Here is a 12,864-nt window from a genome sequence, read left to right on the forward strand (position 1 = left end):
GAGGAGAGAGAGAGAGAGAGAGAAAAGGAGAGAGAGAGAGAGAGATTGAGAAACGAGAGGAGAGAGAGAGACAGAGAGGAGAGAGAGAGATTAGGAGAGAGAGAGAGGAGAGAGAGAGAGAGAAGAGGACCCGAGAGAGAGAGAGAGAGAGAGAGAGAGAGAGAGAGAGAGAGAGAGAGAGAGACAGAGAGACAAAGAGAGATGGGTTGAGTTGAGTTGAGAGGAAGTGGTGATGCCTGTATGTACACAGAGAAGTGCCGGAGAAGCACATTGTTTTAGAGACAACATTTACAGACAAAGGTTGGAACTTCATCCATCGCAACCTAGAGAAAGCACATCTACGATCAATCAGATGTACATAGACATTCATTTAAATCATTGTATTAAATACTGTATGTGCGATACACACTAACTGATTTCAAATGCCGAATACTTTACATCTAATTGAAATCTAGACTCTTCAAACAAGTGATTTACGTGTATTAGTCACCAATGAACGCCACTAGTTTTTAGAGGTCACTGTCCCCAGAGCCAGCATCACCAAGCCAGAGGAAGCACAGCCACACTATAGTATAGCAGACTCTGTTGGCGTCCCCGTCACGGCTGTTCAAAGGATCGGACCAAAACGCAGCGTGCTCGTAGTTCCACATATTTTATTTACCGTGAAACAAAACGCAAAGACACTAAATACTGGAATACACAAAAACAACAAACCGTGACGCAGAGAGGAAAACACACTACTCAAAATATAATCACCCACAAAAACAGGTGGGATAAACATCAACTTAAATATGACCTCCAATTAGAGACAACGACAACCGGCTGCCTCTAATTGGAGATCATACCAAATAAAACCAACATAGAAATACCAAACTAGAAACTGAACATAGAAATACAAAACATAGACAAACACCCCATGTCACGCCCTGACCTACTCTACCATAGAAAATAACAACTTACTATGATCAGGACGTGACAATCCCATGCAACAATACTCTGGAAGGTTTTGTTAGAGTCCAGAATTTGAGAAAAGTCAAAAGCCACAATGCTCTGGAAGAGGTGTGTTAGTGACACGTGGGTTCTGGACCCAGGTACTATGGTTACAGGTGTGTTATTGACACGTGGGTTCTGGACCCAGGTACTATGGTTACAGGTGTGTTAGTGACACGTGGGTTCTGGACCCAGATACTATGGTTACAGGTGTGTTAGTGACACGTGGGTTCTGGACCCAGGTACTATGGCTACAGGTGTGTTAGTGACACGTGGGTTCTGGACCCAGGTACTATGGTTACAGGTGTGTTAGTGACACGTGGGTTCTGGACCCAGGTACTATGGTTACAGGTGTGTTAGTGACATGTGGGTTCTGGACCCAGGTACTATGGTTACACAGCGTGTACCTGACCTGATGATGAGGGTGTGTTTAACGCCTCTGAGATGTCTATGATGTTAACGATATCCCCTGTACACCGTGGGGGATGAGTAGACAAACAGACACTTTCATATTGTGACAAAATGTCCTACCAGTAGGTTACTCCACACGTTACCAAGTCAATCAAATGGTTATTCATGTCTTTCTGCTACAAAGATACAGGCACAGTCCAGAAAATAGATTCATACTTCTGCAGAGCGAAAAGCCCTCAAGAAATAATCTTAGTTTCGTTAACCTCATTGTCAATGTGCCAAAATAAACACACAAACACACACACGCGCACGCGCACGCACACAAACACACACACACACACACACACACACACACACACACACACCACACACACACACACACACACACACACACACACACACACACACACACACACACACACACACACACACACACACATAAACTCCACTGTAAACCTTCTGACAAAAGCGTTTGAAATGTGACCAGAAGAGTTGAATGGTTACCAGCCTGGGCATGTGCTATGGCCACTCGTGTCAAGTAAACAATATCCCAGATATTCTGATCAGGAACTCAGAGTTGTTATTAGAACAGCCTATAGGAAGCCTGCTGCTCTATAGTCCAGTTATATTCTGATCAGGAACTCAGTGTTGTTATTAGGACAGCCTATAGGAAGCCTGCTGCTCTATAGTCCAGTTATATTCTGATCAGGAACTCAGTGTTTTTATTAGGACAGCCTATAGGAAGCCTGCTGCTCTATAGACCAGTTATATTCTGATCAGGAAGTCAGTGTTGTTATTAGGACAGCCTATAGGAAGCCTGCTCTATAGACCAGTTATATTCTGATCAGGAAGTCAGTGTTGTTATTAGGACAGCCTATAGGAAGCCTGCTCTATAGACCAGTAATATTCTGATCAGGAAGTCAGTGTTGTTATTAGGACAGCCTATAGGAAGCCTGCTGCTCTATAGTCCAGTTATATTCTGATCAGGAACTCAGTGTTGTTATTAGGACAGCCTATAGGAAGCCTGCTCTATTGACCAGTTATATTCTGATCAGGAAGTCAGTGTTGTTATTAGGACAGCCTATAGGAAGCCTGCTGCTCTATAGTCCAGTTATATTCTGATCAGGAACTCAGTGTTGTTATTAGGACAGCCTATAGGAAGCCTGCTCTATAGACCAGTTATATTCTGATCAGGAACTCAGTGTTGTTATTAGGACAGCCTATAGGAAGCCTGCTCTATAGACCAGTTATATTCTGATCAGGAACTCAGTGTTGTTATTAGGACAGCCTATAGGAAGCCTGCTCTGTAGACCAGTTATATTCTGATCAGGAACTCAGTGTTGTTATTAGGACAGCCTATAGGAAGCCTGCTGCTCTATAGACCAGTTATATTCTGACCAGGAACTCAGTGTTGTTATTAGGACAGCCTATAGGAAGCCTGCTGCTCTATAGTCCAGTTATATTCTGATCAGGAACTCAGTGTTGTTATTAGGACAGCCTATAGGAAGCCTGCTGCTCTATAGTCCAGTTATATTCTGATCAGGAACTCAGTGTTGTTATTAGGACAGCCTATAGGAAGCCTGCTGCTCTATAGACCAGTTATATTCTGATCAGGAACTCAGTGTTGTTATTAGGACAGCCTATAGGAAGCCTGCTGCTCTCTAGACCAGTTATATTCTGATCAGGAACTCAGTGTTGTTATTAGGACAGCCTATAGGAAGCCTGCTCTATAGACCAGTTATATTCTGATCAGGAACTCAGTGTTGTTATTAGGACAGCCTATAGGAAGCCTGCTCTGTAGACCAGTTATATTCTGATCAGGAACTCAGTGTTGTTATTAGGACAGCCTATAGGAAGCCTGCTGCTCTATAGACCAGTTATATTCTGATCAGGAACTCAGTGTTGTTATTAGGACAGCCTATAGGAAGCCTGCTGCTCTATAGACCAGTTATATTTTGATCAGGAACTCAATGTTGTTATTAGAACAGCCTATAGGAAGCCTGCTCTATAGACCAGTTATATTCTGATTAGGAACTCAGTGTTGTTATTAGGACAGCCTATAGGAAGCCTGCTGCTCTATAGACCAGTTATATTCTGATCAGGAACTCAGTGTTGTTATTAGGACAGCCTATAGGAAGCCTGCTCCATACTCCATACTTTACATTAAGTTGTTTGATAAAAATATTTCATATTGAGAAAGCATAATAATAATAATAATAATAATAATAATATGTTATGAGTATTTATGAGTATAAACAAGTCCTTTAAATGTACATAATGTTTCCGCTTAACTCCAACTATTGTAATGTTTGGATATCCCAAAACAAACACTTCTCATGTGTGTCAAACAACGCAGCTAATAGAGGATTATAACAGTGATATTATTATTATTATAGAGGATTATAACAGTGATATTATTATTATTATAGAGGATTATAACAGTTATATTATTATTATAATAGAGGATTATAATAGAGGATTATAACAGTGATATTATTATTATTATAGAGGATTATAATAGAGGATTATAACAGTGATATTATTATTATAATAGAGGATTATAACAGTGATATTATTATTATTATAGAGGATTATAACAGTTATATTATTATTATAATAGAGGATTATAATAGAGGATTATAACAGTGATATTATTATTATTATTATAGAGGATTATAATAGAGGATTATAACAGTGATATTATTATTATTATAGAGGATTATAACAGTGATATTATTATTATTATAGAGGATTATAACAGTTATATTATTATTATAATAGAGGATTATAATAGAGGATTATAACAGTGATATTATTATTATTATAGAGGATTATAATAGAGGATTATAACAGTGATATTATTATTATTATAGAGGATTATAATAGAGGATTATAACAGGGATATTATTATTATTATAGAGGATTATAACAGTGATATTATTATTATTATAGAGGATTATAACAGTTATATTATTATTATTATAGAGGATTATAATAGAGGATTATAACAGTGATATTATTATTATTATAGAGGATTATAATAGAGGATTATAACAGTGATATTATTATTATAATAGAGGATTATAACAGTGATATTATTATTATTATAGAGGATTATAACAGTGATATTATTATTATAATAGAGGATTATAACAGTTATATTATTATTATTATAGAGGATTATAACAGTGATATTATTATTATTATAGAGGATTATAATAGAGGATTATAACAGTGATATTAATATTATTATAGAGGATTATAACAGTGATATTATTATTATTATAGAGGATTATAATAGAGGATTATAACAGTTATATTATTATTATTATTATAGAGGATTATAATAGAGGATTATAACAGTGATATTAATATTATTATAGAGGATTATAACAGTGATATTATTATTATTATAGAGGATTATAATAGAGGATTATAACAGTGATATTATTATTATTATAGAGGATTATAACAGTGATATTATTATTATTATAGAGGATTATAACAGTGATATTATTATTATTATAGAGGATTATAATAGAGGATTATAACAGTTATATTATTATTATTATAGAGGATTATAATAGAGGATTATAACAGTTATATTATTATTATAGAGGATTATAATAGAGGATTATAACAGTGATATTATTAATATTATAGAGGATTATAACAGTGATATTATTACTAATAATGGATGTAACAATGGCTGCTTGTTTTTATAAATGTGTATGTAACACACCAACCGTGTTGAAGAAATACATGTGGAGAGAGCATCATTAAATATAGCTCATCATGTGGTAAGGACATGTCATAGTGAAGCATGGAGGCGACTGCGCGATGCAGATTGGGACTTCTTAGTTGATGTAGGTTAGAAAACGATCTGTCGGTCGTCTCCTTCACATCAGTAACCACAGGAAGACAGACAACAACCACATGACAGTGAGGGGGACTCCTGCAGAGCAGAGCAGACTACTCCACCTACAGCTTGACATTAAAACTCTTTCGGTTGTCTCTTCTCAACAACGCGGTTATGTGTAAATCAGTTTCACTTTTTTCTCCAACCCAGGGATCACTTGAAAAAGATGTCAATGTCAATGCGACTTCCCTGGTGAAATAAAGGATCAGTGACTTAACCAAGATAAACACTCATTATTAAAGGTGACCGGACCTTGTTCTTCCAGGATTCCATTCGGTATTTTCTTGTCGACTGTTGTGACGACCTCCTTTCTCTGGTTTCTTAACCTGCCAGGTAGAAAGAGAGAGACGGAGGAGAAGATAGAGAACATGAGGATGACAGATTAAAGGACATAAAGGGATGTATTTTACCTACGACTATTAGTCAAGTTCACACCAACACATCAGTTCTAAGAGCTAACAGTTCTAAGTTCTAAGATCTAACAGTTCTAAGTTCTAAGATCTAACAGTTCTAAGTTCTAAGAACTAACAGTTCTAAGTTCTAAGATCTAACAGTTCTAAGTTCTAAGAACTAACAGTTCTAAGTTCTAAGATCTAACAGTTCTAAGTTCTAAGAACTAACAGTTCTAAGTTCTAAGAGCTAACAGTTCTAAGTTCTAAGATCTAACAGTTCTAAGTTCTAAGATCTAATAGTTCTAAGTTCTAAGAACTAACAGTTCTAAGTTCTAAGAGCTAACAGTTCTAAGAACTAACAGTTCTAACTTCTAACAGTTCTAAGATCTAAAAGTTCTAAGTTCTAAGAACTAACAGTTCTAACTTCTAACAGTTCTAAGAACTAACAGTTCTAAGTTCTAAGAGCTAACAGTTCTAAGTTCTAAGAGCTAACAGTTCTAAGTTCTAAGAACTAACAGTTCTAAGTTCTAAGAGCTAACAGTTGTAAGTTCTAAGAGCTAACAGTTGTAAGATCTAAGAACTAACAGTTCTAAGAGCTAACAGTTGTAAGATCTAAGAACTAACAGTTCTAAGAGCTAACAGTTCTAAGTTCTAAGAGCTAACAGTTGTAAGTTCTAAGAGCTAACAGTTGTAAGTTCTAAGAATGAACAGTTGTAAGTTCTAAGTTAAAACATTAGTTATACGTATGGTACCATCTGAAACTGGAAAAGTTGTTCTTTCTCATTAGAGTCCAGGGTTGATGAGATCACAGAACACAGGCTAGGTTACAGCTACAGTAGGTCTCTCTCTTTGACTTGAGCTCGTTCATACTAACCCGCCTGGCTGTGTAGTTGTCAGTTTTACTGTAGCCAGCAATGAGGCATGAACAACCGCTAGTGCTTCATTTCCTGACTGGAGGCTCCGCCCTCTGCTGATTGGGGAGAGGAAGGGTGACGTCACCTTGGCCCTAGCCCTCGCCCTGTCTGGCAGCACACACACACACTACCCCACCCTATGACTGGTACGTTACCTGAGGAAGTACCAGGCCAGCAGTATGCTGATGACAAGCAGCACGAGGACGACCAGCACGGTAGGCAGGATGTGGGAACTCTGGGACTTTGTGTCTTCTGGAGAGGAGAGGGAAGAAGGAAGAGGCAGAGGTTATGGACCAAAAATATGTCCTTCCTCTAAAAGTCTGCACTTGTTCACTTCCCTTCATAGATTAGAAAGGAAATAACGGAACCCTCCCTCGAGTCCAGCCCATGCCTCCACCAACCCAATGTAGTGAACGAGTACACACTTCAGGAGGTAGGAGAGGTTATTGGGATGGATCCAGACAGCAGAGAGAGAGTCAACAAAGGAACAGGAAGAAGCCTGTGGTAGAACAGAGAGTTGAGCGTAGCAGTACAATTACTAGATAGGTCAAAAGCCACCTCAGATCTTGAATGTCCTTTCTAATTATTGTATTTCTACGGGGCTACAGAGAGTTGAGCACAGGCCAAATGCTGAGCAGTGTTCAATAAGGCACACTGTGGCAAAAACATTCTTTTTTTCCCCCAACGGGCAACAAAAACAACCCTTTTCTTATTGGACCACAGCAGATAGTACCTATCAGTTTCAGAGTGTTTTCTTCCTTGTTGTCCCTACTGAACACAACCCTGCTCTGGTGGATGACAGGTGGGAATTAAGGTTGGCAGGCAACTAGACCCGTTATTATGGTCTGGATGGAGGCCTGATTTAAGATCTGACTTGGCTATGTCCCAAATGGCACCCTATTCCCTATATAGTGCACTACTTTTGACTATAGCCCTATGGACCCTGGGAAAAAGTAGTGCACTTTATTGGGAATAGGTTGCCATTTGGGCCGCAGACTTTGTCTAGGGAGATAAGTATCAGGGACAAGCTCCTCTAACCTGAGAGACAGAAGGGCTGTTGTTAAGGGTTATGTCATTTAAACCTGAGAGACAGAAGGGCTGTTGTTAAGGGTTATGTCATTTAAAACTGAGAGACAGAAGGGCTGTTGTTAAGGGTTATATCATTTAAACCTGAGAGACAGAAGGGCTGTTGTTAAGGGTTATGTCATTTAAACCTGAGAGACAGAAGGGCTGTTGTTAAGGGTTATGTCATTTAAACCTGAGAGACAGAAGGGCTGTTGTTAAGGGTTATGTCATTAAACCTGAGAGACAGAAGGGCTGTTGTTAAGGGTTATATCATTTAAACCTGAGAGACAGAAGGGCTGCTGTTAAGGGTTATATCATTTAAACCTGAGAGACAGAAGGGCTGTTGTTAAGGGTTATGTCATTTAAACCTGAGAGACAGAAGGGCTGTTGTTAAGGGTTATATCATTTAAACCTGAGAGACAGAAGGGCTGTTGTTAAGGGTTATGTCATTTAAACCTGAGAGACAGAAGGGCTGCTGTTAAGGGTTATATCATTTAAACCTGAGAGACAGAAGGGCTGTTGTTAAGGGTTATGTCATTTAAACCTGAGAGACAGAAGGGCTGTTGTTAAGGGTTATGTCATTTAAACCTGAGAGACAGAAGGGCTGCTGTTAAGGGTTATGTCATTTAAACCTGAGAGACAGAAGGGCTGTTGTTAAGGGTTATGTCATTTAAACCTGAGAGACAGAAGGGCTGCTGTTAAGGGTTATGTCATTTAAACCTGAGAGACAGAAGGGCTGTTGTTAAGGGTTATGTCATTTAAACCTGAGAGACAGAAGGGCTGTTGTTAAGGGTTATGTCATTTAAACCTGAGAGACAGAAGGGCTGTTGTTAAGGGTTATATCATTTAAACCTGAGAGACAGAAGGGCTGTTGTTAAGGGTTATGTCATTTAAACCTGAGAGACAGAAGGGCTGTTGTTAAGGGTTATGTCATTTAAACCTGAGAGACAGAAGGGCTGTTGTTAAGGGTTAGGGTTATGTCATTTAAACCTGAGAGACAGAAGGGCTGTTGTTAAGGGTTATGTCATTTAAACCTGAGAGACAGAAGGGCTGTTGTTAAGGGTTATGTCATTTAAACCTGAGAGACAGAAGGGCTGTTGTTAAGGGTTATGTCATTTAAACCTGAGAGACAGAAGGGCAGTTGTTAAGGGTTATATCATTTAAACCTGAGAGACAGAAGGGCTGTTGTTAAGGGTTATGCTATTTAAACCTGAGAGACAGAAGGGCTGTTGTTAAGGGTTATATCATTTAAACCTGAGAGACAGAAGGGCTGTTGTTAAGGGTTATGTCATTTAAACCTGAGAGACAGAAGGGCTGTTGTTAAGGGTTATGTCATTTAAACCTGAGAGACAGAAGGGCAGTTGTTAAGGGTTATATCATTTAAACCTGAGAGACAGAAGGGCTGTTGTTAAGGGTTATGCTATTTAAACCTGAGAGACAGAAGGGCTGTTGTTAAGGGTTATATCATTTAAACCTGAGAGACAGAAGGGCTGTTGTTAAGGGTTATGTCATTTAAACCTGAGAGACAGAAGGGCTGTTGTTAAGGCATTCACAGCCAGCCATTTGGCCTGTTTACAAATGATAACAACATGGTAAATTACTGGCCAAACTAATCCACTCCAGCTTTACTATGATCCTGTAATAATAAAGGAAGGTTGGACAATAGTACCTTATCAGACAGTGGAGGATATACTGTAATATAGATACAGGCCTTACTGTGTATTTACTGTGTAGAAACACGTATTACATTTTACTGAGTCATGAAAAAAACGTCCCAACAGTTTTAGAAATCGGGCCTTTTTTGACCATGTTACACATGAAGTAGTATACTGTATATCTCCAGAAGAACATTGTACTGTAAATTACATCTGTCTCACTTACCACCTGTCTGGTCTTCATTGGAAGTGTCATTTGTTGTTAACGTGGTTGCCATCAAAAACAGAACTGGGACCATTGTGACTGAGAGAGAGAGAGAGAGAGAGAGAGAGAGAGAGAGAGAGAGAGAGAGAGAGAGAGAGAGAGAGAGAGAGAGAAACAGATAATAACAGTTATTAACAGGTCAGGTTAAACAAACGGATGATTCATTCCTGATTAAAAAAGCACAATGTGAAAAAAAGGTACAATCTGTATTTGATTAGATTTGATTTGACTTGATTAGGATCTCTTTTAGTCCTAATTTGGACTAATCTTTCAGGAGTCCTTAAACATTAAAATACAATTTATAATACGATCATATATTCACATATAACACACTGTTACAAAACAGACATAATACACTGACATATTGACCAGATAAATACTCTTAACAGTCTATAAAGATAGATTGATTCTTCATCAAGCACAGTCCTGCACAACTTTCCTACGTATTATATTTAAATGGTTTTAATGTATTGATTGAATCGATATATTGAAAGGTTTCTGGTTTGCTCAGTTAAATTATTAAACTTCTTTATTGTTCTAAATCAAAAATGTTCTTTTGTCTATTTCTCTTTTCTATCTGGATAACACATAGACAATCTATTCCTAGTATTTACTGAATGTCTGTCTCTTACCAACTGAATACTGTTGTGAATAGAGTTTGGCTGTTTTAAATGGTGTATATTATGAAGAAAAAAATAAGAATGTTTTTTTTTTCTTTAATTATCTTGTTGATTGATGACCAATCAAGAGCATTACACATGACTGTAGTCTAGAGGCAGATCTCAGACCACTCAGACTGTATTCTAGAGGCAGATCTCAGACCACTCAGACTGTATTCTAGAGGCAGATCTCAGACCACTCAGACTGTATTCTAGAGGCAGATCTCAGACCACTCAGACTGTAGTCTAAAGGCAGATCTCAGACCACTCAGACTGTATTCTAGAGGCAGATCTCAGACCACTCAGACTGTAGTCTAAAGGCAGATCTCAGACCACTCAGACTGTAGTCTAAAGGCAGATCTCAGACCACTCAGACTGTAGTCTAGAGGCAGATCTCAGACCACTCAGACTGTAGTCTAGAGGCAGATCTCAGACCACTCAGACTGTAGTCTAAAGGCAGATCTCAGACCACTCAGACTGTAGTCTAAAGGCAGATCTCAGACCACTCAGACTGTAGTCTAGAGGCAGATCTCAGACCACTCAGACTGTATTCTAGAGGCAGATCTCAGACCACTCAGACTGTAGTCTAGAGGCAGATCTCAGACCACTCAGACTGTAGTCTAAAGGCAGATCTCAGACCACTCAGACTGTATTCTAGAGGCAGATCTCAGACCACTCAGACTGTAGTCTAAAGGCAGATCTCAGACCACTCAGACTGTAGTCTTCTGCCAATAAAGCAGAACATGTTGTCATGGTAATGCCTTCTTTGTCCACATGGTGGGCCAATAGACTAACGGACCAAACATCAGCAAACCATGTCACTGCTTACGTTTTGGGGGAAAAAACACACTTCTAAACATTTCAAATATTCAAATAAAATACACGATTGTTCAAATTCCTGTTTCATGACAAGGAAAAAAAACAAAAAAGATTCTGCAGTTTATGGGGATATTTTCCAGATTTGCATGTGATGTTGAAAAGTGGTATGTTAATAAAAAGCATGCGCAGTAAGGTATTTAAACATCCATACCATCTATACAGACCACTATGGACACATCTCTTAGTTTACAGCCTCAGTAAGGTATTTAAACATCCATACCATCTATACAGACCACTATGGACACGTCTCTTAGTTTACAGCCTCAGTAAGGTATTTAAACATCCATCTATACAGACCACTATGGACACGTCTCTTAGTTTACAGCCTCAGTAAGGTATTTAAACATCCATACCATCTATACAGACCACTATGGACACATGTCTCTTAGTTTACAGCCTCAGTAAGGTATTTAAACATCCATCTATACAGACCACTATGGACACGTCTCTTAGTTTACAGCCTCAGTAAGGTATTTAAACATCCATCTATACAGACCACTATGGACACATGTCTCTTAGTTTACAGCCTCAGTAAGGTATTTAAACATCCATACCATCTATACAGACCACTATGGACACATGTCTCCTAGTTTACAGCCTCAGTAAGGTATTTAAACATCCATATCCATCTATACAGACCACTATGGACACGTCTCTTAGTTTACAGCCTCAGTAAGGTATTTAAACATCCATACCATCTATACAGACCACTATGGACACGTCTCTTAGTTTACAGCCTCAGTAAGGTATTTAAACATCCATCTATACAGACCACTATGGACACGTCTCTTAGTTTACAGCCTCAGTAAGGTATTTAAACATCCATACCATCTATACAGACCACTATGGACACATGTCTCTCAGTTTACAGCCTCAGTAAGGTATTTAAACATCCATACCATCTATACAGACCACTATGGACACATGTCTCTCAGTTTACAGCCTCAGTAAGGTATTTAAACATCCATCTATACAGACCACTATGGAGACGTCTCTTAGTTTACAGCCTCAGTAAGGTATTTAAACATCCATCTATACAGACCACTATGGACACATCTCTTAGTTTACAACCTCAGTAAGGTATTTAAACATCCATACCATCTATACAGACCACTATGGACACATGTCTCCTAGTTTACAGCCTCAGTAAGGTATTTAAACATCCATCTATACAGACCACTATGGACACGTCTCTTAGTTTACAGCCTCAGTAAGGTATTTAAACATCCATACCATCTATACAGACCACTATGGACACGTCTCTTAGTTTACAGCCTCAGTAAGGTATTTAAACATCCATCTATACAGACCACTATGGACACATGTCTCTCAGTTTACAGCCTCAGTAAGGTATTTAAACATCCATACCATCTATACAGACCACTATGGACACATGTCTCTCAGTTTACAGCCTCAGTAAGGTATTTAAACATCCATCTATACAGACCACTATGGACACGTCTCTTAGTTTACAGCCTCAGTAAGGTATTTAAACATCCATACCATCTATACAGACCACTATGGACACATGTCTCTTAGTTTACAGCCTCAGTAAGGTATTTAAACATCCATCTATACAGACCACTATGGACACGTCTCTTAGTTTACAGCCTCAGTAAGGTATTTAAACATCCATACCATCTATACAGACCACTATGGACACATGTCTCTTAGTTTACAGCCTCAGTAAGGTATTTAAACATCCATCTATACAG

The 12,864-nt window shown here is 38.4% G+C and overlaps 1 protein-coding gene across 3 annotated transcripts in view; it reads right to left on the reverse strand.

Moving 5' to 3' along the window:
• LOC115182449 (receptor-type tyrosine-protein phosphatase epsilon) overlaps positions 1-12,864 on the reverse strand; it is a 229,046-nt gene that overhangs the window by 28,538 nt on the left and 187,644 nt on the right. For 2 of the 3 annotated variants that reach the window (XM_029744042.1, XM_029744043.1), the window contains exons 3-5: positions 9,573-9,650; positions 6,782-6,878; positions 5,573-5,646 (exon numbers count right to left, since the gene is read on the reverse strand). In XM_029744042.1, the coding sequence (XP_029599902.1) occupies positions 5,573-5,646; positions 6,782-6,878; positions 9,573-9,645 (244 nt within the window). In that variant the 5' untranslated portion in view covers positions 9,646-9,650. Of the gene's footprint in view, positions 1-5,572; positions 5,647-6,464; positions 6,624-6,781; positions 6,879-9,572; positions 9,651-12,864 lie in introns of those variants that run through there. The other variant, XM_029744044.1, reaches the window with a different exon arrangement.

The sequence above is a fragment of the Salmo trutta genome, unplaced genomic scaffold (assembly GCF_901001165.1).
Source record: "Salmo trutta unplaced genomic scaffold, fSalTru1.1, whole genome shotgun sequence".
Classification (NCBI taxonomy): domain Eukaryota; kingdom Metazoa; phylum Chordata; class Actinopteri; order Salmoniformes; family Salmonidae; genus Salmo; species Salmo trutta.